Consider the following 18,794-nt stretch of genomic DNA (forward strand, 5'->3'; position numbering starts at 1 on the left):
CTTGATAAGAGCAAAAAAAAATAATTCTAGAATTATTTGGCTAGTTCGGGAAACGTGATTTCATACCGTTCAAGCTTTTCATTCTTTTCATTCAGTGCAAGGAATTATTTGTGCTCTAAACACATGAAACTGTGAAATTGATTGTTCTCAACAGTAGGTTCAGTTCTATACTATGTTGTTCTGCTGGACATCATTAAGGTGTTATATCCTATAGTCAGGATTATGATGCAGGAGTCCTAGCTTACAAGTTCTTATGCCACTCGTATAGTTGAAATAATTACAGCTTTTGTATTGAATTATTTTTAGAAGAAAATAAAAAGCCAGTGAGCATGCACTGAAATAACTTAGAGCATTGAAGTTCTTAGATGTTCATGGGAAGGGAACATGAGAAAAGTAGGTGCTGGCAAATGTTAGACATATCTTTTACTTAAATAATTGCATTGGTGCATTTATTTGGATGTTCATCTGATGGTAAAACTTTCAAAGGTGCCTGAATAATATAGAAGCTTAAAGCTAGGACTTAAACAAAAAAAGTGGAGTCACTCTGTTGTGCATGTGACTTCTGAATATGAAATGGAAATACAGGCTTCATTTTAAAAGCAAGTCTTAGATTCCTCTTCTCAGTGCCTTGAATTGTTTAAGGACTGAGACTTCTGAGTAAGGACTGAGCAAGACCACCACCATCCTGGTTGGCTGGCCAGTGCTGGTAAGTTGGCTGCTGCTTTCATGTCAGAACATCACATCTACAACCCAGTCACTGTATATCAACTGCTTTTTAGTGGTGTTCCTGTGGAAGTATCTTTCTGTAAGTAATATTTGTAGAGCTACAGGGCAGTTGACGGTATCGTGCTTTGGCTAGACTTTGTTCTCCAGAAGTCTGTTAGACTAGGGACTTGACTTTGGTGTGCAAGGACTGTTCTCAAGTACCATATCAGGCTGCTGTGTCAGTTGCCCATGCTTGCTCCAGCACCTGGAGGAGAGCTTTGCATCTTAGAATCGTGAATCTGCTTCCTAGAGGGAGGAAAACCAATTCTACCTTTTTCCTTATAATTTCCCTCTGGCTAGGTTAAATTGTACTTTGTATCCTGCTTGGTACCAGTCTTGGGTGGATTCCCTGTCTTGGTGCACAATCTTGGGGAGTTAATGTTTAACTTGAACCTCAGATTTCTGCTGAATGGCAAGATCTGTAATAAAAAAGCATTTTGCAGATATAGTTACTTTCTGGATATAGCCCTAGGATACTTTTGAAAGTTTTATTCCTTTATTTTGAAATATGTGTCCTGAAGCTTCTGTAATTTTGACTTTTGGGACTTTTTTGTGGAGAGCAGCATGAAGATCTGTCCTCACACTGAGCCACAGAAACATACATTTTGTGTATGTCATTTTTAGTTATTGAATGTTTGTACTGTGGTGCTGTCTAGACTTTAGTGATGGGTGATACCTTGATAATCGTGGTTGTAAATGTGTGCTATACCAACAACATCAAAATTACTTAGATGGAACCTGAGGTGTTTTGAAGTGCATTGCAAAAAAACCCTTGAGCCACCTCTGATGAAGAGTTGATGGACGTTTCATTGAGAGGATACAGTTAATTGGCTTTGTGTTTTAGTGACGTGCTTTGATTCCTCTCTCTCGCACACACACATCACTGAAGTTTACACTCTATGTGGTGAAATAGGGCGGGTGAAGGAAACAAGCTTTGCAGGATTGACCAAAGCTGATTTCATATTTAAAAGACTTTATGAATGGTGAGTCTATAGAGTTTCCTGTTGCTCCTTCTAATAGGTAGTTTATATTAAAATATTTTAATAAATATGTAGAACTCATCCTAATCTACTAGGAATTTGCCTTATTTTCCCTTTTCTGATGCTTCAAAAACTCACTTGCTAACTCGTGTCTGCTTAGTGTGACGTGATTTTTTTCCCGTAACAGTGAGTTATACGTCTAAAAATGAAATTATACTCCAGGTTAGTTCAGCACTCTGTATAAACCTAAAATCTATTATTCTTAAGTATGGGTTGGTTGGGGTTTTTTTCCTCACAAAACTACTTGTGCTCAGCAGATCAATGGTTTTATTTGTATTTGGGGATTCAATTTAAAAATTAGAACTAAATATTCCTGAATTGGTTCAAAAGAAAGCAAGGTTGTATTAAGTTCCCATGTTTCAAAGAGCACTAATTAGTAGAGTTGTTATTAGCAATTTTTAAGTTAAAGAAAATAAGACTATGGAACTAAACTTTGAACTTAATGGGCCAACAGGATTGTAAAATGAATATTACAGTTGATTGAGTTGATCAATGTAATAATTAATATAGTGTTAATAGTCATAATGCTATTAGAGATATCATCAATAATACAGGGACGGGTGTGAATCCTAAATCTTGTTAAAATGTGCATTGCCTTGTATTAGGAGCCACATGTAGCTCCACACTTTTCTATGAGTAAGTCATGACTTTTCATTTTGCTGTTAACAGTTACAGCTTACAAGGTATTTAAGCATAGGGTTCTTTTCTTTTGAGACTTGTATTTTCCCAGTAGTTCTTTAAATAATTGTAAAACTGAATGACAACAAAAAGGTCACAAAACTAATCTTTGTTTTCTAGATATTACAGTCACTTTCAGCACCTACAAAAAGTTTAGAACAACAAGTAAATCATAGCCAACAGGGACATCCAAATGCAGTGCTGTTTAGTCAAGTGAAACTAACACCAGAGACACATTTATTACAGCAGTCACATCAAGCACAGCAGCAGCAGCACCATCCTCTTTTACACCTTCAACCTCAACAACTTATGCAGCTACAACAGCAGCAGCAGCAACAACCCCAGATTTCCCAGCAGTCTTTCCAACAGCAACAGCCTCATCAGTTTTCACAACAGCAACAGCAAGTTCATCAGCAGCACCAGTTCGCACAGCAGCAGCTTCAGTTTCCACAGCAGCAGTTACACGCTCAACAGCAGCTCCACCGTCCTCAGCAACAGCTCCAGTTCCAGCAGCAGCATGCTTTGCAGCAGCAACTTCATCAGCTGCAGCAGCAGCAGCTGCAGCAGCAGCAGTTGCAGCAGCTACAGCAACAGAATCTGCAACAACAGCAGCTGCAACATCAGCAGCAGCAAATGCAGCAGCAGCAGCTGCAGCAGCAGCACTTACAGCGATTACACCAACAGCATCAGCAGCAGCAAATGCAGAATCAGGCCACGCAACACTTAACTCAGACATCTCAAGCACTACAGCATCAAGTTGCAGCCCAGCAGCCGCAACACCACCAGCAGCAACAGCAACAACTGCAACAGCAGCCACTTTTTGGACACGATCCAGCAGCAGAGAGTTAGTAATTATTGCTTTCTGATCCTGGAAAAAAGTGGCTAATGATGTGACCTACTGTGGGTTAGAATGTCGAAAAATAATGCTGTGTTTACAGTATGGGGTGGTAGGAGAAAAGCCGTTCGTGGCTCAGGACCTGTTTTACTAATTTTTAGGCAAACATTTAAATAACGAATAAGGATGATGCAGAAATCTGAAAAGCATGAGAGCACTGAGAATGTTCTCTTTTCAAATATATGCCACTAGCATATAAATGATACTATGAGAACAGTGTTCATCTATGAATACCATAAATTCTTAATTTTTTTTTTCTTTTGGAAAAGGGGAAGGGGGATGTTTTCGAACAGCATAACAGCTGGAAAGACAACTTAATTTTGGAAATACTAGTAAATTAATGAGGATTCAGTATCAGATAGGAAGCTGTCATAACGTGCTTTGAATTCTGTCCATGCTAGTAGAACAAAAAGCTTTTTGATTGTTTTGACTATTCATAGCTGATCTGTAGAAGAGTAGGTTCGTCTTACTGTTTTCTTTTTGGTGCCACTTCCTTCTGCCCCTTTAGCCCCCTTCCTCAACAAAAAAAACACCCAGAACAAAACCAAACTGTGGGCTGAACTGTGCCTTTAGATGTGGCTGTCAGCGTTGAAATTTTGGATCCTACTTTTTCTAAGACAGATTTACTTGAAAATTGAATGAAGTTTGTAACCTGGTAATAGAAGGTATCAGTGTAGCAAATATGTTCTGAGATGAGCTCTTCAGACTTGTAGTATTTAATTTTTTTCTTCTTTTATGTGCCAAACTCTTCCAGTTCCAGAAGAGTATTTCCTACTGGGCTGTGTCTTTGCAATTGCTGATTACCCAGAGCAGATGTCTGACAAACAGCTGTTAGCAACCTGGAAACGGGTAAGATTATGCTGTATTTTTAAAAAAAAACATGATAACATGATGTCATAGTAACTAAATTCTAAAAGAAATCGTTGTAAGTATTTCAGCACTGATCACTTTTCTTTAGGCATCCTTTTGTGTAATGTTGGTCTTGCAACTTAAGAACCATTAGTCAACTGCAGCTGACCAGAAACAGTAATAAAAATGCTTTAGATGTTGAATTGGGTTGAATTGCGTCTTTAGTCAGAATGTGAGCTAAACAAGTTATAGACTTAACTGTTTCCTGACTATTTATGCTTTTAATCAGGCAGCTGTAGTGCAGCAGATGTAATATAGCATTGCTATCTATCTTTAACTTGATTGTATAAAAAGACTATTTTTTTGCATATAATTTTGGCCTGTGAGGTATCCACCTGAGTGAAAAAGATGGAGGAATAGAGTGTTTCTATTTTTTGCCAACTTCTATTTTTCAGAAAAATCTGATTGTATCCTTTCCTAAATGAGAGGACTTTGATGTTCTTCAGAAACTTCTGATGGATTTTATAGTTGAATTTTCCCTACAATTTTGCATAATCAAGTAAGCTGTTGACATTTTTAACAGCACTTGTGTTTATTGCTGAGATAGAATTGAACAGTTCATGAAGCATTGTTTAATAGTTATACTGCAAAAATAAAAAATGTGAGAAGGGTTATTTTTGTTTATATCTTGATTTGATTTTTTTAATTGATTCTAAAAAAATAGACTTTTTGTAGCTCAGTGAAAAGGTGCATATTTAGTTTTGGTTTCTCCATTTTTTTTATTTTTTATTTTTTTTTCAAAAATGTTCTTAAGCTAGATAAAAACCTTTTTGGGGGGGTAACTCTTCAGTGATATGGTGCTAATGGTGGCAGTGTCCTAAAGAGTAGATTTTTGTTTCAGACTGTTTATCTCTTAGGGTAATTTTAATTTTTTTAAAAAAATATTAGGAGTTCTGGGTTTGTTCTCTTACCAGATCATTCAGGCACATGGTGGGACAGTGGACCCTACCCTTACAAGCCGATGTACTCATCTTCTTTGTGAAAGCCAAGTCAGTAACATGTACGCTCAGGTAAGCTATTCATCCATGCTTTCCTTTTATTACTGAAAAGGTAGGGCTTTTCAGGTGTACTTCATGCTTAGATTGCTAGTGTAACATTAAAATGTTTCATGATCTGCTTTTTTATGATGTGTGGTGTGACAGACTTTCATAACGCATGTAGTAGATTTATTCCAGAGAACACTGAGAAAGATGCTGTGAGAAGGACGATCCTGAAAAAGTAGAGGAAAACAAATTATTACAATCAAAGCTTTGCATTGTAGAAAAATTTTATAAAATAAAGATCTATTTTGGTTTTTAAAAGCTGTTTATGCACGTCTTCATAGGCTTTAAGAGAAAGGAAGAGGTGTATTACGGCACATTGGTTGAACTCAATCTTGAAGAAGAAGAAAATGGTGCCACCTCATCGAGCCCTTCATTTCCCAGTGGCATTTCCACCAGGAGGAAAGCCATGCTCTCAACATGTAAGAAAAAAAGCTTACTTCTAAAGAATAGCTTGCTTCATTGCATGAGCAGTATTAAAATATAGCTAGAAAGTGCCTACTCAAAGCAACATGCACATTTCTTTTGTCTAGGAAGAAAAGCTTCTGTTAAATCTTAAGGTCCTGTGTTGATGTGGTGCATAATACCGGATGATTCAGAGTGCTTTGCAAATCTTACTGAGTTCTGAGTGCTGAGGTGCAAGGATTACATGAGTTATGCATAGCAAGATGACAGGAATCCAAGCTGCGTATTTTTTATACTAACGGCATGTCTAACAGTATATGCTTCCTTCACCATAAACCAGTATTTTGAGGGGATTTTTGGAGGTTTTTTTTTTTTTCTGGGTCAATACCTAGCAAATGTCAAAAAAGGAAACCGCTGCTGTTAATTGGAGAATAGGACGTCACAGTTCCAGTAGTCTGCAGTGAGGAGCACGGGGGAAGCTGAATTTTCTGGGGTTGAAAGATAACCTAGGAGTTGAATTGGATGCATCTTGAAATACACTGTGCAATATAAACCAAGATCCCCAAGTATGTCTTGCCATTGGATTTCTTTGTGCTGGATGCAGAGGTACAGGATGACGGCCTGGCTACAAGCCTGTTCTAAAAGACATAGGGAGAAATACAGGTTTGGGAAAGTCAGAATGTAGCAATATGCATGTGAACACAGTCGTTAGTAGTAAATGTAATAGTGAAATGCTCTTGCCCTTTCCTAAATAAAAGGAGAGAATGACAAAAAGGAAAACTTGGCAAGACTAAGGATAAGAGCGGAGGAAGTGGAATTACAGTTCACCACCTGTGGTCAGCTGGCACAGTTTACTTGGCTTCATGGCAGGGTAGAGCAGAGTGTTCAGGAGACTTTTAAAAGTAGAGTAGGGCAAGTAGGTATAAGCATTTCTCTGTCTCCCTGAATATAAACAGCAACAGAAGAAGGAGGCGAGACATGTGCGAGAAGAAAACTAGCTGTGAGCTCTTTGATAGTAGAACTGTAGTCTTTGTAAATGAGAAAAAGCTGACCAGGAGAATGAAAATGATTCTTTCCGAGTCAGAACTAGTGCTAGAAACCTGAAATCTTTGTGTGTAGACAAGTCACTTTTAAATTCTACTTTGTGTCCTACAAGCCATGTTTTAATTAAGTGCTTGTATACCACAGTGATGATACCGTATATTTCATTGTAATATAAAAAAGTTAGTAACAGAAAAATATTTTCAGCAGGAGTGTTTTGTAACTACCATCTGTGTTTGGTTAGTTGTAACTGTCTCTTTCTGTCTGTAGATAATCTCTGTGACAGGATTTGTTGATAGTGACAGAGATGACCTCAAACTAATGGCCTACCTAGCGGGTGCCAAGTACACAGGCTATCTGTGTCGCAGCAATACGGTGCTCATCTGCAAAGAGTAAGTGGTTCATCGCTGCAGTATTGCGTTCTCAGCTGCCTGTCGCCAGTTAGTGCTTCTCATAATGTGAGGTGCTCGTTACATCTCATTAGAAGAATGTTAATTTTAGTGAATTTTGTGATTTGATAGCAATGAACTTAGTGATGATGTTTCCTGAACTTCAGTGCTGCGTGCTGTTACATGATAAATTTTGCCTTCTGAAGACAGGCAAAAGAAAATTCAATTGTAATTTCACTGGTTTACAATATTTTACAAGTGATGCTGACTTATCTTTATCTTCTATAAGTAAAATACTTTTTTTTTTTTTTAATAATGAAAACATTGGGGGGGTATAATTAAGTTAAATCGAGGTCTAACTGGATTCCATTTGGGGCAGGTATTCTCCCCTAACAGACTTGCTCTAGCATGTAAAGCAAAAGTGTTTTTTCAGAATATCTACTTTGTCGTAGCTAAAATAGGTAATAGGCCAACACAGAGATACTGGTATTTTAGGTTTATTAATAGAAATGCTATTTTAACCTATTTGATAGAAATATATACTTTTTTTTCTTCCTCTCTGAACAATAAGGGCCAGTGGCTTGAAGTATGAGAAGGCTAAAGAGTGGAGAATACCCTGTGTAAACGCGCAATGGCTGTGTGACATACTGCTGGGAAATTTTGAAGCTTTACGGCAGATACAGCACAGTCGGTATACAGTATTCAGTCTTCAAGATCCGCTTTCTCCTAGTCAACATCTAGTTCTAAACCTTCTGGGTAAGAGTTTCAGTCCCAAAATCCTGTGTTCTGTAGCGTTTATAGATGTACCTGTTTAACCAATAAAAGCTTTTGTCTTCTCTTATAAATAATTTTGCAATGATTTCATTTCGGTTTTGTCTTCATTTCCTAGATGCTTGGAGAGTCCCATTAAAGGTATCGCCCGAACTTCTAATGGTATGTTGAATTATTTGTGTATATATACAACTATTCTTATAAGATTAGTCTTTGGTGGTCTTAATGTGTGAGCAGCACATCCTGTATGGAACCTCCTGGCTGTGCTTCCTGCTGGTGTTCTGTGTTCTGTTTTGAGAAGTCTAAGAAATAATCTTTTGCGGAGCTGAGAACCTGCACTGTGATATACAGTCAGGTTACTTCTGAGACATCTTGGGCTGGTGCTTCACTCTTCAATTTTTACATCAGACCTTTAGAGAGAGCTTAGTATTTTTTGAGTCAGTACCTAACATTATCTGAAAATCAGGCCACATAAGGGTTTTTAAGGCAGACTACCAAGAATCAGTAAGAATGTTGTTAGAATATTGACTAAATTGTAAATAGGATAGATTATGTAAATTAAGGGTAGAACTACTTTATGTCATTTCTTTTAAATATTCTAGGAACTAAAACCATGGGCATATATGTCATATTTTATAATTTAAAAATATATCTTTCTTAAAAAAGTGTAGTAGATAGCCCTGAAAATAACAGCAGTGTATGTGAACAACACTAAGAATATGAAGAATGTATCTTAAAAAAGACACAAAACATCTAGTTTTTGTTATGTATTCTGCGAAACATGAAAAACGTGAGACAGGTGTAAGAGCTGAGGTGGAAACTGCGACTGATCTCGTGAGCTGTTTCCTTGTTCTGAATATGTAGAAGACTATTTCAGTTTTTATATTGTAAATTCTGTTCCCATTTCAGCTTTATACTTGATAACTGTTTTTGCAGTGTCTGTCTTGACTTAGGTGAATCCCAGTTTGAGTGAGTGAGCTTTCAGTTCATTTGTACAACATATGACTGTCAGATAACATTTTATATTGCAGAGAAACATTTTGCCGTACCTCTTGTGATCTGGATCACTTCCTATCTCAGTCATTTTGTGTACTCTTCAGAAACGAGTAGCTTAGTAACTGTCATAGCTTCATTTGTACTAATACTCTAAGTGGAGTCTGGGCACTATTTGTTGTTTTAATACCTTTCAGCTTTAGAAATAGCCACTATTGTATCCCTGCCCGTAAGTTTGAGATGTTCTTCTTACAGACCCCTGTGGAATTGTTTTGTGGGCTCATAGGAAACTAGTTTTTAGGAAATTAACCGCCTTTAAAAGTTTGTGTACTTCACGTTTTCCTGACGAAGGATGCATGTTGCTAGTGGCAGAATTCTTGAAGCGATTCAGTATGCACTATTAGTATTTAAAATAGCTTTTAACTAACTCAGTTTTGGCTTTGTTACCGCCACCCTTTGTGTCCACACTGCAGTTGAGCTCATCTTGAAATGGGGCATGTGCCTTCTTCGTGTTGTTACTGGCTCAGACCAGGTGGTGGTCCATGTTTTGTCTTCTGTAGCACATGGACAGAGCTTAGGGGTCAGAAAGCCTAATTTAGTGCCTCCCTTTCTGTATTTGCTGTATGGGGACCCTTCTTGCCCATGTGAAGTGGGAGTCTTGAGACTTGGGTGGAAAGGCACTTCTGCAGGTAATCTTGTCCAGCTCCCCTCGGGATGCCCAACATGTGAAGAATATGATTTGGTAATAGAAAATGCCGGGCAGGTGTCAGTGTCAGACAAGGTACTTCATTGCCTGTAGGCATTTCTAGTTGTCTTGGGATTTACAGTATGGGGTCCTCTCTTGAGGACAGCTGTCTGTCAGACGGTGTTGATACCATGTACCTTTTGCTTTTTCATAGTGTAGTCGTTGAAATGTCTATCAAAAGCGAGCACTTGCTCTTTTCTTTCCAGCCGCTTTTACTAGCAATTTTCTAGCATGAAAACACATGTCCCTGAGAGCAGGGAACAAACCCCTGTGGCCGGTTCCTCCCAAAGGACTGTCCTCACAGCGAAGCTGGAATAATGCTGCCTGTCTTTCTAGTCACATGCCTCTAGCATTCCTCATTAAATTTCAGGTGTAGATTTGAAGGTTAAAAAGGAATGGATGTCACGCTCCTGTAACTGAGAGCTGTGGTTTCAAGTTGCTCAGGCCAGGGAGAGCCTAAAAGCGACGTTTCTTGACTGCTGGGCAAATGCTCTGGTGGCTGATCTAGTACTGGGGAGGTGGGAGTGTCTATCCAGTGAGTACGTGAGCATCCACTGGCGCTTCTGTTTATGTAGTTAGGGAACTTGAGTGTTTAAAACGCAGCTGCCAGTATGTTCTGTTCATATTTAGGCAGCTGGAAGAATATTGTAGTCTTCATGCATTTAACAAATGGGGTTTTGCAGCCTCTGGCTCATTTAATTATTTGTGATTTTATTGGTGATTATCAGCTTCATTTAAAGGAAAAAAGTCCCACAATATTTTATTTGGTGTACACTTAAATGGTGCATAACTTTGTGGAGAAGCTTTGGTTAATGCTCAGCTTTGCCTTGAGTCAGCTGTGTAAGCAATAGGTGTGCCAGTACGCATTCAGTAGCATGGCTTCTTCATTTGTGTTTCATTTTCTTTAATGTAGTCTCAGAATATTGGTATATAGTTTTCCTCTTTCAGAATAGAAGTTTGTTTCCCTGCTCAATTCAGACCTAAACATGTAGATGATCTGATTTCAGGGTGTGAGATTGCCTTTGAAACCAAAGCAAAATGAATCCAGTCTTCAGCCATCTTCCAAAAGAGCAAGGTAAGAACAGCGAGCGATCAGTGCCAGTAGTCCTTCATTTACTTTTCCACAGAAGCCTCAGCTGACCGTCAGTCTGGTTTCATCCATTACCTTGCTAATTGAAATAACTATCAACGCTTTTTGCAAATTGCCAACTACTCAACTCACAGGACTAAAATAGTAACTAGAGACTGAAGTAGTAAGACAGTTGGGAGAGGACAGAAATGGGAGAAAATGTCCTGTTCTCAGCATGGCAGAAGATGATTGATTGTGCCTAAGTCTCATTCATCTGAGTGCTTCCATTGGTAAAAGTTGCAAGAGTGTGCCTGTCTAGTTTTAAAATAACAGTAATACATCTTTGGGCCCAAACTTCACATTTTGCTGTATTTCGTGTATTTTGCAGGATTGAAGACCTACCACCACCAACTAAAAAACTCACCCCAGAATTGACGCCCATGGTGCTCTTCACAGGATTTGAACCTATGCAAGTTCAACAGTACATTAAGGTAACTTTCATGCTTGTTTCTTGTGAACTACACGGAAACATCTGTGAACTTTTTTCTTGATTGTGAATTTTTGCTCTCCAGGACTTGATTAGGATACATCTAGTGGATTAAAACCCCATACTTACTGGAACTGCGGTTAGAGCGTAGATTTATATGAAATGGGTTTTGTTTGGTAACTGTTCTGCTTCACTTAACTACTTCACGCTTCTGTGGTACCTGCTTTTTCTTTCCATATGATTGTTTTAAAAAGCAAGAAGGCCCCTTCTACGTTTGTTTTTAAATCAGCAAACTTCATGACCCAATTTAGGTGAGAAAAGTAGTGTTGCTTGTACTGGGTAAGACCCAAGATTCTTCTAGTGTAGTTGCTATCTGCAGTGGCAAAAGGAAAAAGGGGTAGTTACTCTGTATCATCAAAAATAGGTGTGGAACTAGTGTATTTAAAGAATACTTATTTTCCATTAGATGCTTTTCTCTTCAAAGAGGAGACTGGCAAAATTAAGTTTACAGTAGCTACAGAGTATATTACACCTTCCATAGAAAAGAGCAAAATTATTCCATTTTCTGTTTTCTTACATGTAAGTTTCACTTAAAGATTTTAATTTGTATCCTGTAGTTATTTCCTTGCTTGAAAAAAACCACAACCCCAACCCAAAAAACAGCAGAAGCTTTCAGAATGTAGCTTTCAGTCTTGCCAGATGAAATTTGTGTCTGGAAATACCTGGATTTTCAATGGCTATGAATTCTGTCCTTCAATCAGCTTTAGTAAGGAAATGACTGCAATACAGGAATCTCCTGTATTTACTGTTTTGGTTTGGAGCTTAGTTTTATTTGATGATGATGTTATGATTCTTCATTTTTTCATCCAATTTTTAAAGGACTGTTCCATTCTAATCTGTGTTTTGTACCACTTTCAGAAACTGTATATCCTTGGGGGTGAAGTAGCAGAATCTGCCCAGAAATGTACCCATCTAATTGCCAGTAAAGTGACCCGAACTGTCAAGTTCCTGACAGCAATTTCTGTAGTCAAGCACATAGTAACTCCGGAGTGGTTAGAAGAGTGTTTCAAATGCCAGAAATTTGTTGGTAAGTTAAACTAGTATCAGCTTCTATAGTAAACTTAAGGTTCATTGATTTCAGTGTGTGAAGATGGCATGCATATTTAAAGACACTTGTTTTGACGTGTGCCTTGAGTGTCTCTTGCCAGTTTTCTAAAGAGTTCAGTTTTGAAAGCAGAGATTAAGTCTACAGCAAATGGGACTACCATCGTTCGTAACTGATGTTACATTTAAACAATTACACTAGCAGCTAGTTTGTATTTCACTTGAGGTAGAAGGTTATGTTGGAATTGTTAAATAAAGCTGTCATGAGAAGAAATTATGTAATTTTTTTTTATTAAGTTATCTTTCAAGAGAACATTTTGTTTAATTGGTTTTCATTTGATTTAATACAGTTTCTTTCCATTAAATAAAGTAAAAAATATACTTTAAAAGTTTGCTTTAGAGTGATTAAGTAGTTGGATGTTGTTAAGCATTGTATTTCTTTCTCATATAAACATTTGCAGATTTTTAACTGTGGTTATGTTACTTTTTAAGCCCCAAATACTTTTGGTTTCAGTAATTTTTTCAAAATGTTAGTTGTAAGGAACTGAGCCGCTGTTGGAAATACATACAAAAATGCATCTAAATAATTAATTAGTCAAGTACTCTAACAGTGTTGGAAGATGGCAACTTTGTGTTCACACTGCTTTTCTGTTGACAGCTGAAAAGAACAAAATAGATGGTTTTGGTCTGTTTGACAAGGATATTGGGTCTGAAGAAAATCTTCTTAAAGGCTGATTTGTTTTATGATTGTTTTTTGCTTTTTATGTAATTTGTTTGTAAGGAGCAAATATATCACATTGCTGCCTAATGGCCACAAAGACTTAAATCTATGGATAATTCACCAATAAACCAGCAAACACTTTTATAAATCTGGAGAATGCAACTTGCTTGGATCAGTGTCAGTGAACTGAGAAATCAATCCGTTTGAAAACTGTTAGCAGATAAAGAAAGCCTGGGGATTCAGAAGGATGACTGTTTTGATCTAGTGCTTGAAGTACTTCACTTGTCTACTGAAATTTAGTCGATTTTAGCTAATGGGTTGCCTTCACTTTTGTAGCTAGTACAACAATGGAAAATACAGCAATTGTTTAGAAAAGTCATCCTACTGGTTTTCTTTGTCTTGTGGAAGAGCATTAAAACCATCTCTTGCAGAATTGTCCTTGGAAAGACCAATTTGTTCTCCATGTATTTTTTTTTTTTTCCTTTAAACTTGGATGTTTCAAATTAGATCTGATTTAGAAATGTGTTTGACATAGCTTTTCGTGGAAAGATGAAGTTAAGACTGAAATTCCATCCCTAATTAAAAAAAAATAAATTAGCTGAATAACAGGACAAGGGAAACAGATGGAAAGTTTGCTCTGTTAAGGCTGTGTGAGGAGCTGAAGACAGTTTCTGGGCTCCCTTAGGTTGTCACAGTGATTTGCACCTGAACTTAATTATTCTGCTGCTTTGTTTGTAGAGAATCAATGAATAAAAGTTTGCAAGTTTCCCCAATAAGTTAGAAGAAGGGACTTTATAGGACAGTGGTTGATACACAAGTGTAAAATACACAGTTTTATTCTCCGAGTAATTGTGGGTCATCCTTGTAAGATGCCTAATAAAAGGCAGTATTATAATCATGTTAAAATTAGTGAGTGTTTACTATTTAGAGTCATCCTCCCACCAGCATTTTCTGATCAGATTAGAACCTGGGTTACAGGGATGTTTTTGTCTTTCGTGAGTTACACCATCAATCTTTCTTTTTCAGATGAGCAGAACTTCGTGCTCAGAGATGCTGAAGCTGAGGTGCTATTCTGCTTTAGTTTAGAGGAGTCTCTAAAGAGAGCACAAGTAGCTCCACTGTTCAAGGTATGCAGTTTAAAAGCACATTTAAATACTTGGAGCTTTTCAACCTGATTTTTTCATTGGGACCACAGCTTTTGTAGCTGAGGACAATAAAACGGACGAGCATATAACGTGAAGCATTTGTTTTAAATTTTATTTTTTACTTTATGCCTATTTCTTGCCTAAGCATTGTTGGAATGGATCGAAGCCCTCTGAGTGACTGGATCCTGTAGATGTGAACAAAACATGTTCAGTATACTTACAGAATTTGTTCCCTTGTGAAGTTTAGAACATTGCTCCATTATTTGTGAAATGCCACTTACAGACGGACTCTTTTTTTTTTTTTCTTTTTTTTTTTTTCGGCACCAGCCTGGTAGTCAAAGCACTTGCCTGTAAAAATGAGAGTCTGAGAGGGAGTTTGCACTTCAGCCTAAGGGAGTTCTAGTCTGATTATCCTTGAAGACTCCGCTTAGCACGAGGCTGTTTGTGAGGATGGTGCCAAGATAGTTTTCCTGCCTCCCATTAGAATTATGCTACAGTGCAGAGAGATACCTGAAGATCCAAATTGCCAGAGATTCTTCAGTGTAACTGAATTTGAGACTTTTTCTTGAGGCAAACCAGCTAAAAAGGGTATTTTTACAACTTCTAATGAATAAGAATCTGTCTTTTACTAAGTCTAGATACTACATTTCACTCAGTTTTCCAGTCTAAATAGCAAAGCTATTTTTTTCATTCCTAGCTGGTAAAGAGGCATAATCGACTTTGTGATTTGGTCACTGGTATCGGTCTCAGTGAAGCAGCAGGATAATTTTTGTCAGAATGTAATACATTGGCTATTAATTAAAAGCTAAAAGTCCTTTTGCAACACTTGAGTTGTCCCTGTGCTTGCAGAAGCAAGGAGCACTGTTGTCCTTACATGTCTTACCAAGCTGCAGTTACCTTTGAAAGTTCCCTGGCTGTTATTTTGTAGGTGTTGGAATAGACACACTTAAGCTGTTCAAATTTATCATAATTGTGGGTTTGCCTCTCCAAGGAAAAACCTCAGTGGTAATTAAGGACAAGCCATCATCTGCTGAATTTGTTGCCATAAGCTGTAATATCTAACACCAGCTTACAAAGCCTGCCCCATGAGCGTGCAAGAGGAGAGTCACATGATAATAAAACTTAATGTGTGGCAGAAATCAGTTAACAAAATAACATTTTTTTTTCTTATTCTTTCTTTTCTCTTTTTAGGGAAAATATTTTTACATTACACCTGGAATTTGTCCCAGTCTTTCCACCATGAAAGCTATTGTGGAATGTGCAGGAGGAAAAGTATTATCTAAACAACCTTCTTTTCGAAAACTCATGGAGCACAAGCAGAATAAAGTGTGTAGAGTGTTGCTTTCTAAAATTTACTGGTAGTATCTTACTGTGTTACTCTGAGCTTACGATTAGTTTCTTTCATTTAGAGTTTGCCGGAGATAATCTTGATTTCCTGTGAAAATGACCTTCATTTATGTCGAGAATATTTTGCAAGAGGCATAGGTATGTATAAGCTGTCAATGTAATTTGAACGGTATGGCTGTTATTTTGATTTAAAAAAAAAATAAATTATTATTTCACGAGTATAGACATCTTTTGAAGCTTTCAGATAATAGCATAGGAATACATGGTGTATCCTGCCAACCATGGAGCAAAATGAGCCGTCTGTTTGCTAGGTGGTTGTAATAGAGGTATTTTATAGCCAGGTCGCTGTAAGTCTCTGGAAGGGTAGGCTTAAACTCGGGGCTTCGGTCCTGTTGAGTATTCATCAAGTTAGTTAAAGGTTTGGGATGTTTCACTTCAGCTATTTTTACTTCAGTGTAGAACCCCAAGACATGGTGTATTTATTAACAAAGAGGTGCACAGGGAAGTCCAGTCTTTGCGGTGTGAAGTGTGGTGGCTGCCAGCAGGGCCCTGGCAGTGGTGGGGCAGGGCCCCCCTTACGCCTGTGCCTGAAGAGCAGGGAGGTGCAGAACGGCCCCGCGGGCAGAACGAGGGCGAGTGTCTTTGTGGGCTCTAAACCGTGTGCCTGTTTTTGGTATTTCCAGATGTCCACAATGCTGAGTTTGTCCTGACTGGAGTTCTTACTCAAACACTGGATTATGAGTCATATCCTTTTTGTGTCGAGGCTGTTGGCTGCTTAGGGGAGTGTGGTTTACCAAAAGTTTTTCTTCATTAGGAACTAATTATTTATGATTTTGGGGGATGTGTAATGTTTACTTGATAGGAAGGTGGTTTAACACCTAGAAACCTAGCTTAAATTCAAAGTGGAATTACTTTTTAATAGGAGATACTTCAGTGGAGGTGGGAGGCAGGGTTATCAGAAAGGAATAGCAGTAGGAAAAAACCACGTCACTAAGAAGAATCTTTGTCACGAGTTACTTGCAGATGAAGAAAACAGCTTTTTACTGAAGAAGATTCTAAACCGTGTTTGATAACTGCAGTGGAGGGACCAGAAAGGATTCTATGTCTTTATGCATGTTTTTTATCTAAGTTGTATTTCACAGTCGCTTCTTAAAGTTATTCTTTCTTAACAAACGTACGTATAAATTTACTTGATGGACAGTGAAATGCCTTACTGCTTCGGAATCCTTGGAGCATTAAATCTAGCTGTTCAGCCATTGTACAAAGCAACTAAAACTTCCTGTGGATGCTGTTTTCCAGCTGTTTTCCTAGGGATGATGAGCAGTTTAAAGCAGGAAAGCAAAAATAAACTGCATCTTTTTTAGGATGTGTAATTTTATTATGCTGAAACATAATTTACTATGTTTTGTATTATACTACCGTTTTAACAGAGCCCACTTTAGGTATCATGATTAGCCCGTTTTTAAACATTTTAACGTAAATGATGGTACTTCAGCCAAAAGTGTAATTTGGATGTAAAAATAAAAGGGCTAGCTATCTATTAAATTATGGATGTTGAAGATGAAAATGTTTTGTACTTTATTTTTATTTCTTATACTCTATTTTCTTTTATATTGATATTTTGCCCACATTTTAAATAAATGTACTTTTAAATGTTTTACTCTATATTTTAGTGGTGGTTCATTTTTTTGAATACTGTGCAACAATGGCACTCTGGTAAGAGTAAATTACTCAAATCTTTTTCCAAGCAATGTGAAATCATTTTAAGCTTATTTTACCAGGTATGTTTTAATATATGAAATCCCAGTGCTTTAACGGGAGATCGTTGTAAATGTATATATGTGTTTTTACTGAAAGAAAGAAGCAGCTTGAAGGAAGGGGAAGCTATAATCCTGCATATTGCGCTGTTGTGATAACTTCTGTTTGTATAGTGAGTTTTACTAAATAAATATTAAAAAATAGTCTTCCAAATCGATATGCAGTTGTGTTTCCTAAGGCACACACAGTTCTAATAATCTGACTTTACCATTTTTATCAATTTAGATCCTAGTAGATGAAAAAGTCATCCTAAAAGCAGTTACTCTTTGATCAGCAAGCCATTCAACCCCGGTGGGGGAGTGCAGATATTCACTTGTCTGTACGACATCAAGTGTTATTATAGCACCTTGTGAAAGATTCACAGAACAATTAAAAATACAAGATACTTTAAACAATAGCTTATCACACTCTTTTTTGCCCAAGCATTTTGTATTTTTATGCAAAACCGTTGTACAGGGAAGCTTTTACAAATATGGTATCACTAAACTGAGGTAAGCTGCTATTCTTAGCTTATGCAAAGCTTTCTACAGAGAAATTACTAATTTCAAATCTCTCTTTTGTGCTGTGGCTTAAAATGTAAATCCCCCTGATACTTGACCACTGTTTCTGTTGCTTTTCTTCCCATGCCTCGGTTCAACAAAGTGCTTAAGCGAATGACAAATTCAAGCTGTAAGAACACAGTGGGAGTAAATTTCAAGATGAGCGAAGTCCCATGGAGGTCAGTACTGTGCCTGTTGCCCGTTATTGCTGGCTTTAGGTTCCACAGCTATCCTGATTTACTCCTGCATTTGGCATTTCTGTTGTCAGCAATAAGGGGCTATGTGGTGATAACAGGAATGGTAAAATTTCTATCAGTATGACTTTTGTCACACTAAGGTGACAAAATAAGTAAATAAGAACGTTGCATTTTGGCTCAAGATGGTTTTAGGTGAATCAGAGGTTAAAAAGGTGTATAGTACAGGGTGGGAGAAAATGGTACTTCTTCCCAAATGCCATTTACTTGTGACAACAGCATTATGGGCTTTTTCTTAGTGGGATGTTCAGCTCTCCGTAATACAGTTTACTCTTCATTACGAGATAGATTCAAGAAAAAGTCTTTAATGTGGAGACTAAGGTTGGAAGTTGATGACCTGATTTTATGCTTTGCTTTTAAAAATAGTAAAAAAAATGAAGGACTGCAATGGGAGTTAATTGTTGGCTGATGAGTTGTTGTGCAAATGACTTAAATTGTTCAGACATATAGACCTGGGAAGTCTGGTCTCTATTTACGGTCAATGGAGGGAGAGAATATCTCTGAAACATAATTTAGTTGAACACCCCTGCAGAGAGTGTGTCTCTTAACAGTTTAGCAAACTAGTTTAGTTACCTGTATCTTTTAGTACACAGAAAATAGGTGAGATGAATCCCACCCTGAAGAACTTCAGTAATGCAT

The 18,794-nt window shown here is 37.5% G+C and overlaps 1 protein-coding gene across 1 annotated transcript in view; it reads left to right on the top strand.

Annotated features, from left to right (window-relative positions):
• PAXIP1 (PAX interacting protein 1) overlaps positions 1-16,358 on the top strand; it is a 36,141-nt gene extending 19,783 nt beyond the window's left edge. The window contains exons 7-20 of the mRNA XM_086467331.1: positions 2,604-3,327; positions 4,133-4,227; positions 5,202-5,297; positions 5,612-5,749; positions 7,044-7,165; positions 7,734-7,918; positions 8,052-8,095; positions 10,679-10,746; positions 11,129-11,231; positions 12,146-12,314; positions 14,079-14,179; positions 15,389-15,523; positions 15,607-15,682; positions 16,228-16,358. Coding sequence (XP_086323457.1) covers positions 2,604-3,327; positions 4,133-4,227; positions 5,202-5,297; positions 5,612-5,749; positions 7,044-7,165; positions 7,734-7,918; positions 8,052-8,095; positions 10,679-10,746; positions 11,129-11,231; positions 12,146-12,314; positions 14,079-14,179; positions 15,389-15,523; positions 15,607-15,682; positions 16,228-16,358 — 2,187 coding nt within the window. The remainder of the gene's footprint in view (positions 1-2,603; positions 3,328-4,132; positions 4,228-5,201; positions 5,298-5,611; positions 5,750-7,043; positions 7,166-7,733; positions 7,919-8,051; positions 8,096-10,678; positions 10,747-11,128; positions 11,232-12,145; positions 12,315-14,078; positions 14,180-15,388; positions 15,524-15,606; positions 15,683-16,227) is intronic.
• The last annotated feature ends 2,436 nt before the right edge of the window (positions 16,359-18,794 follow it).

The sequence above is a fragment of the Leptosomus discolor genome, chromosome 6 (genome assembly GCF_034619465.1).
Source record: "Leptosomus discolor isolate bLepDis1 chromosome 6, bLepDis1.hap2, whole genome shotgun sequence".
NCBI classification, from domain to species: Eukaryota; Metazoa; Chordata; class Aves; order Leptosomiformes; family Leptosomidae; genus Leptosomus; species Leptosomus discolor.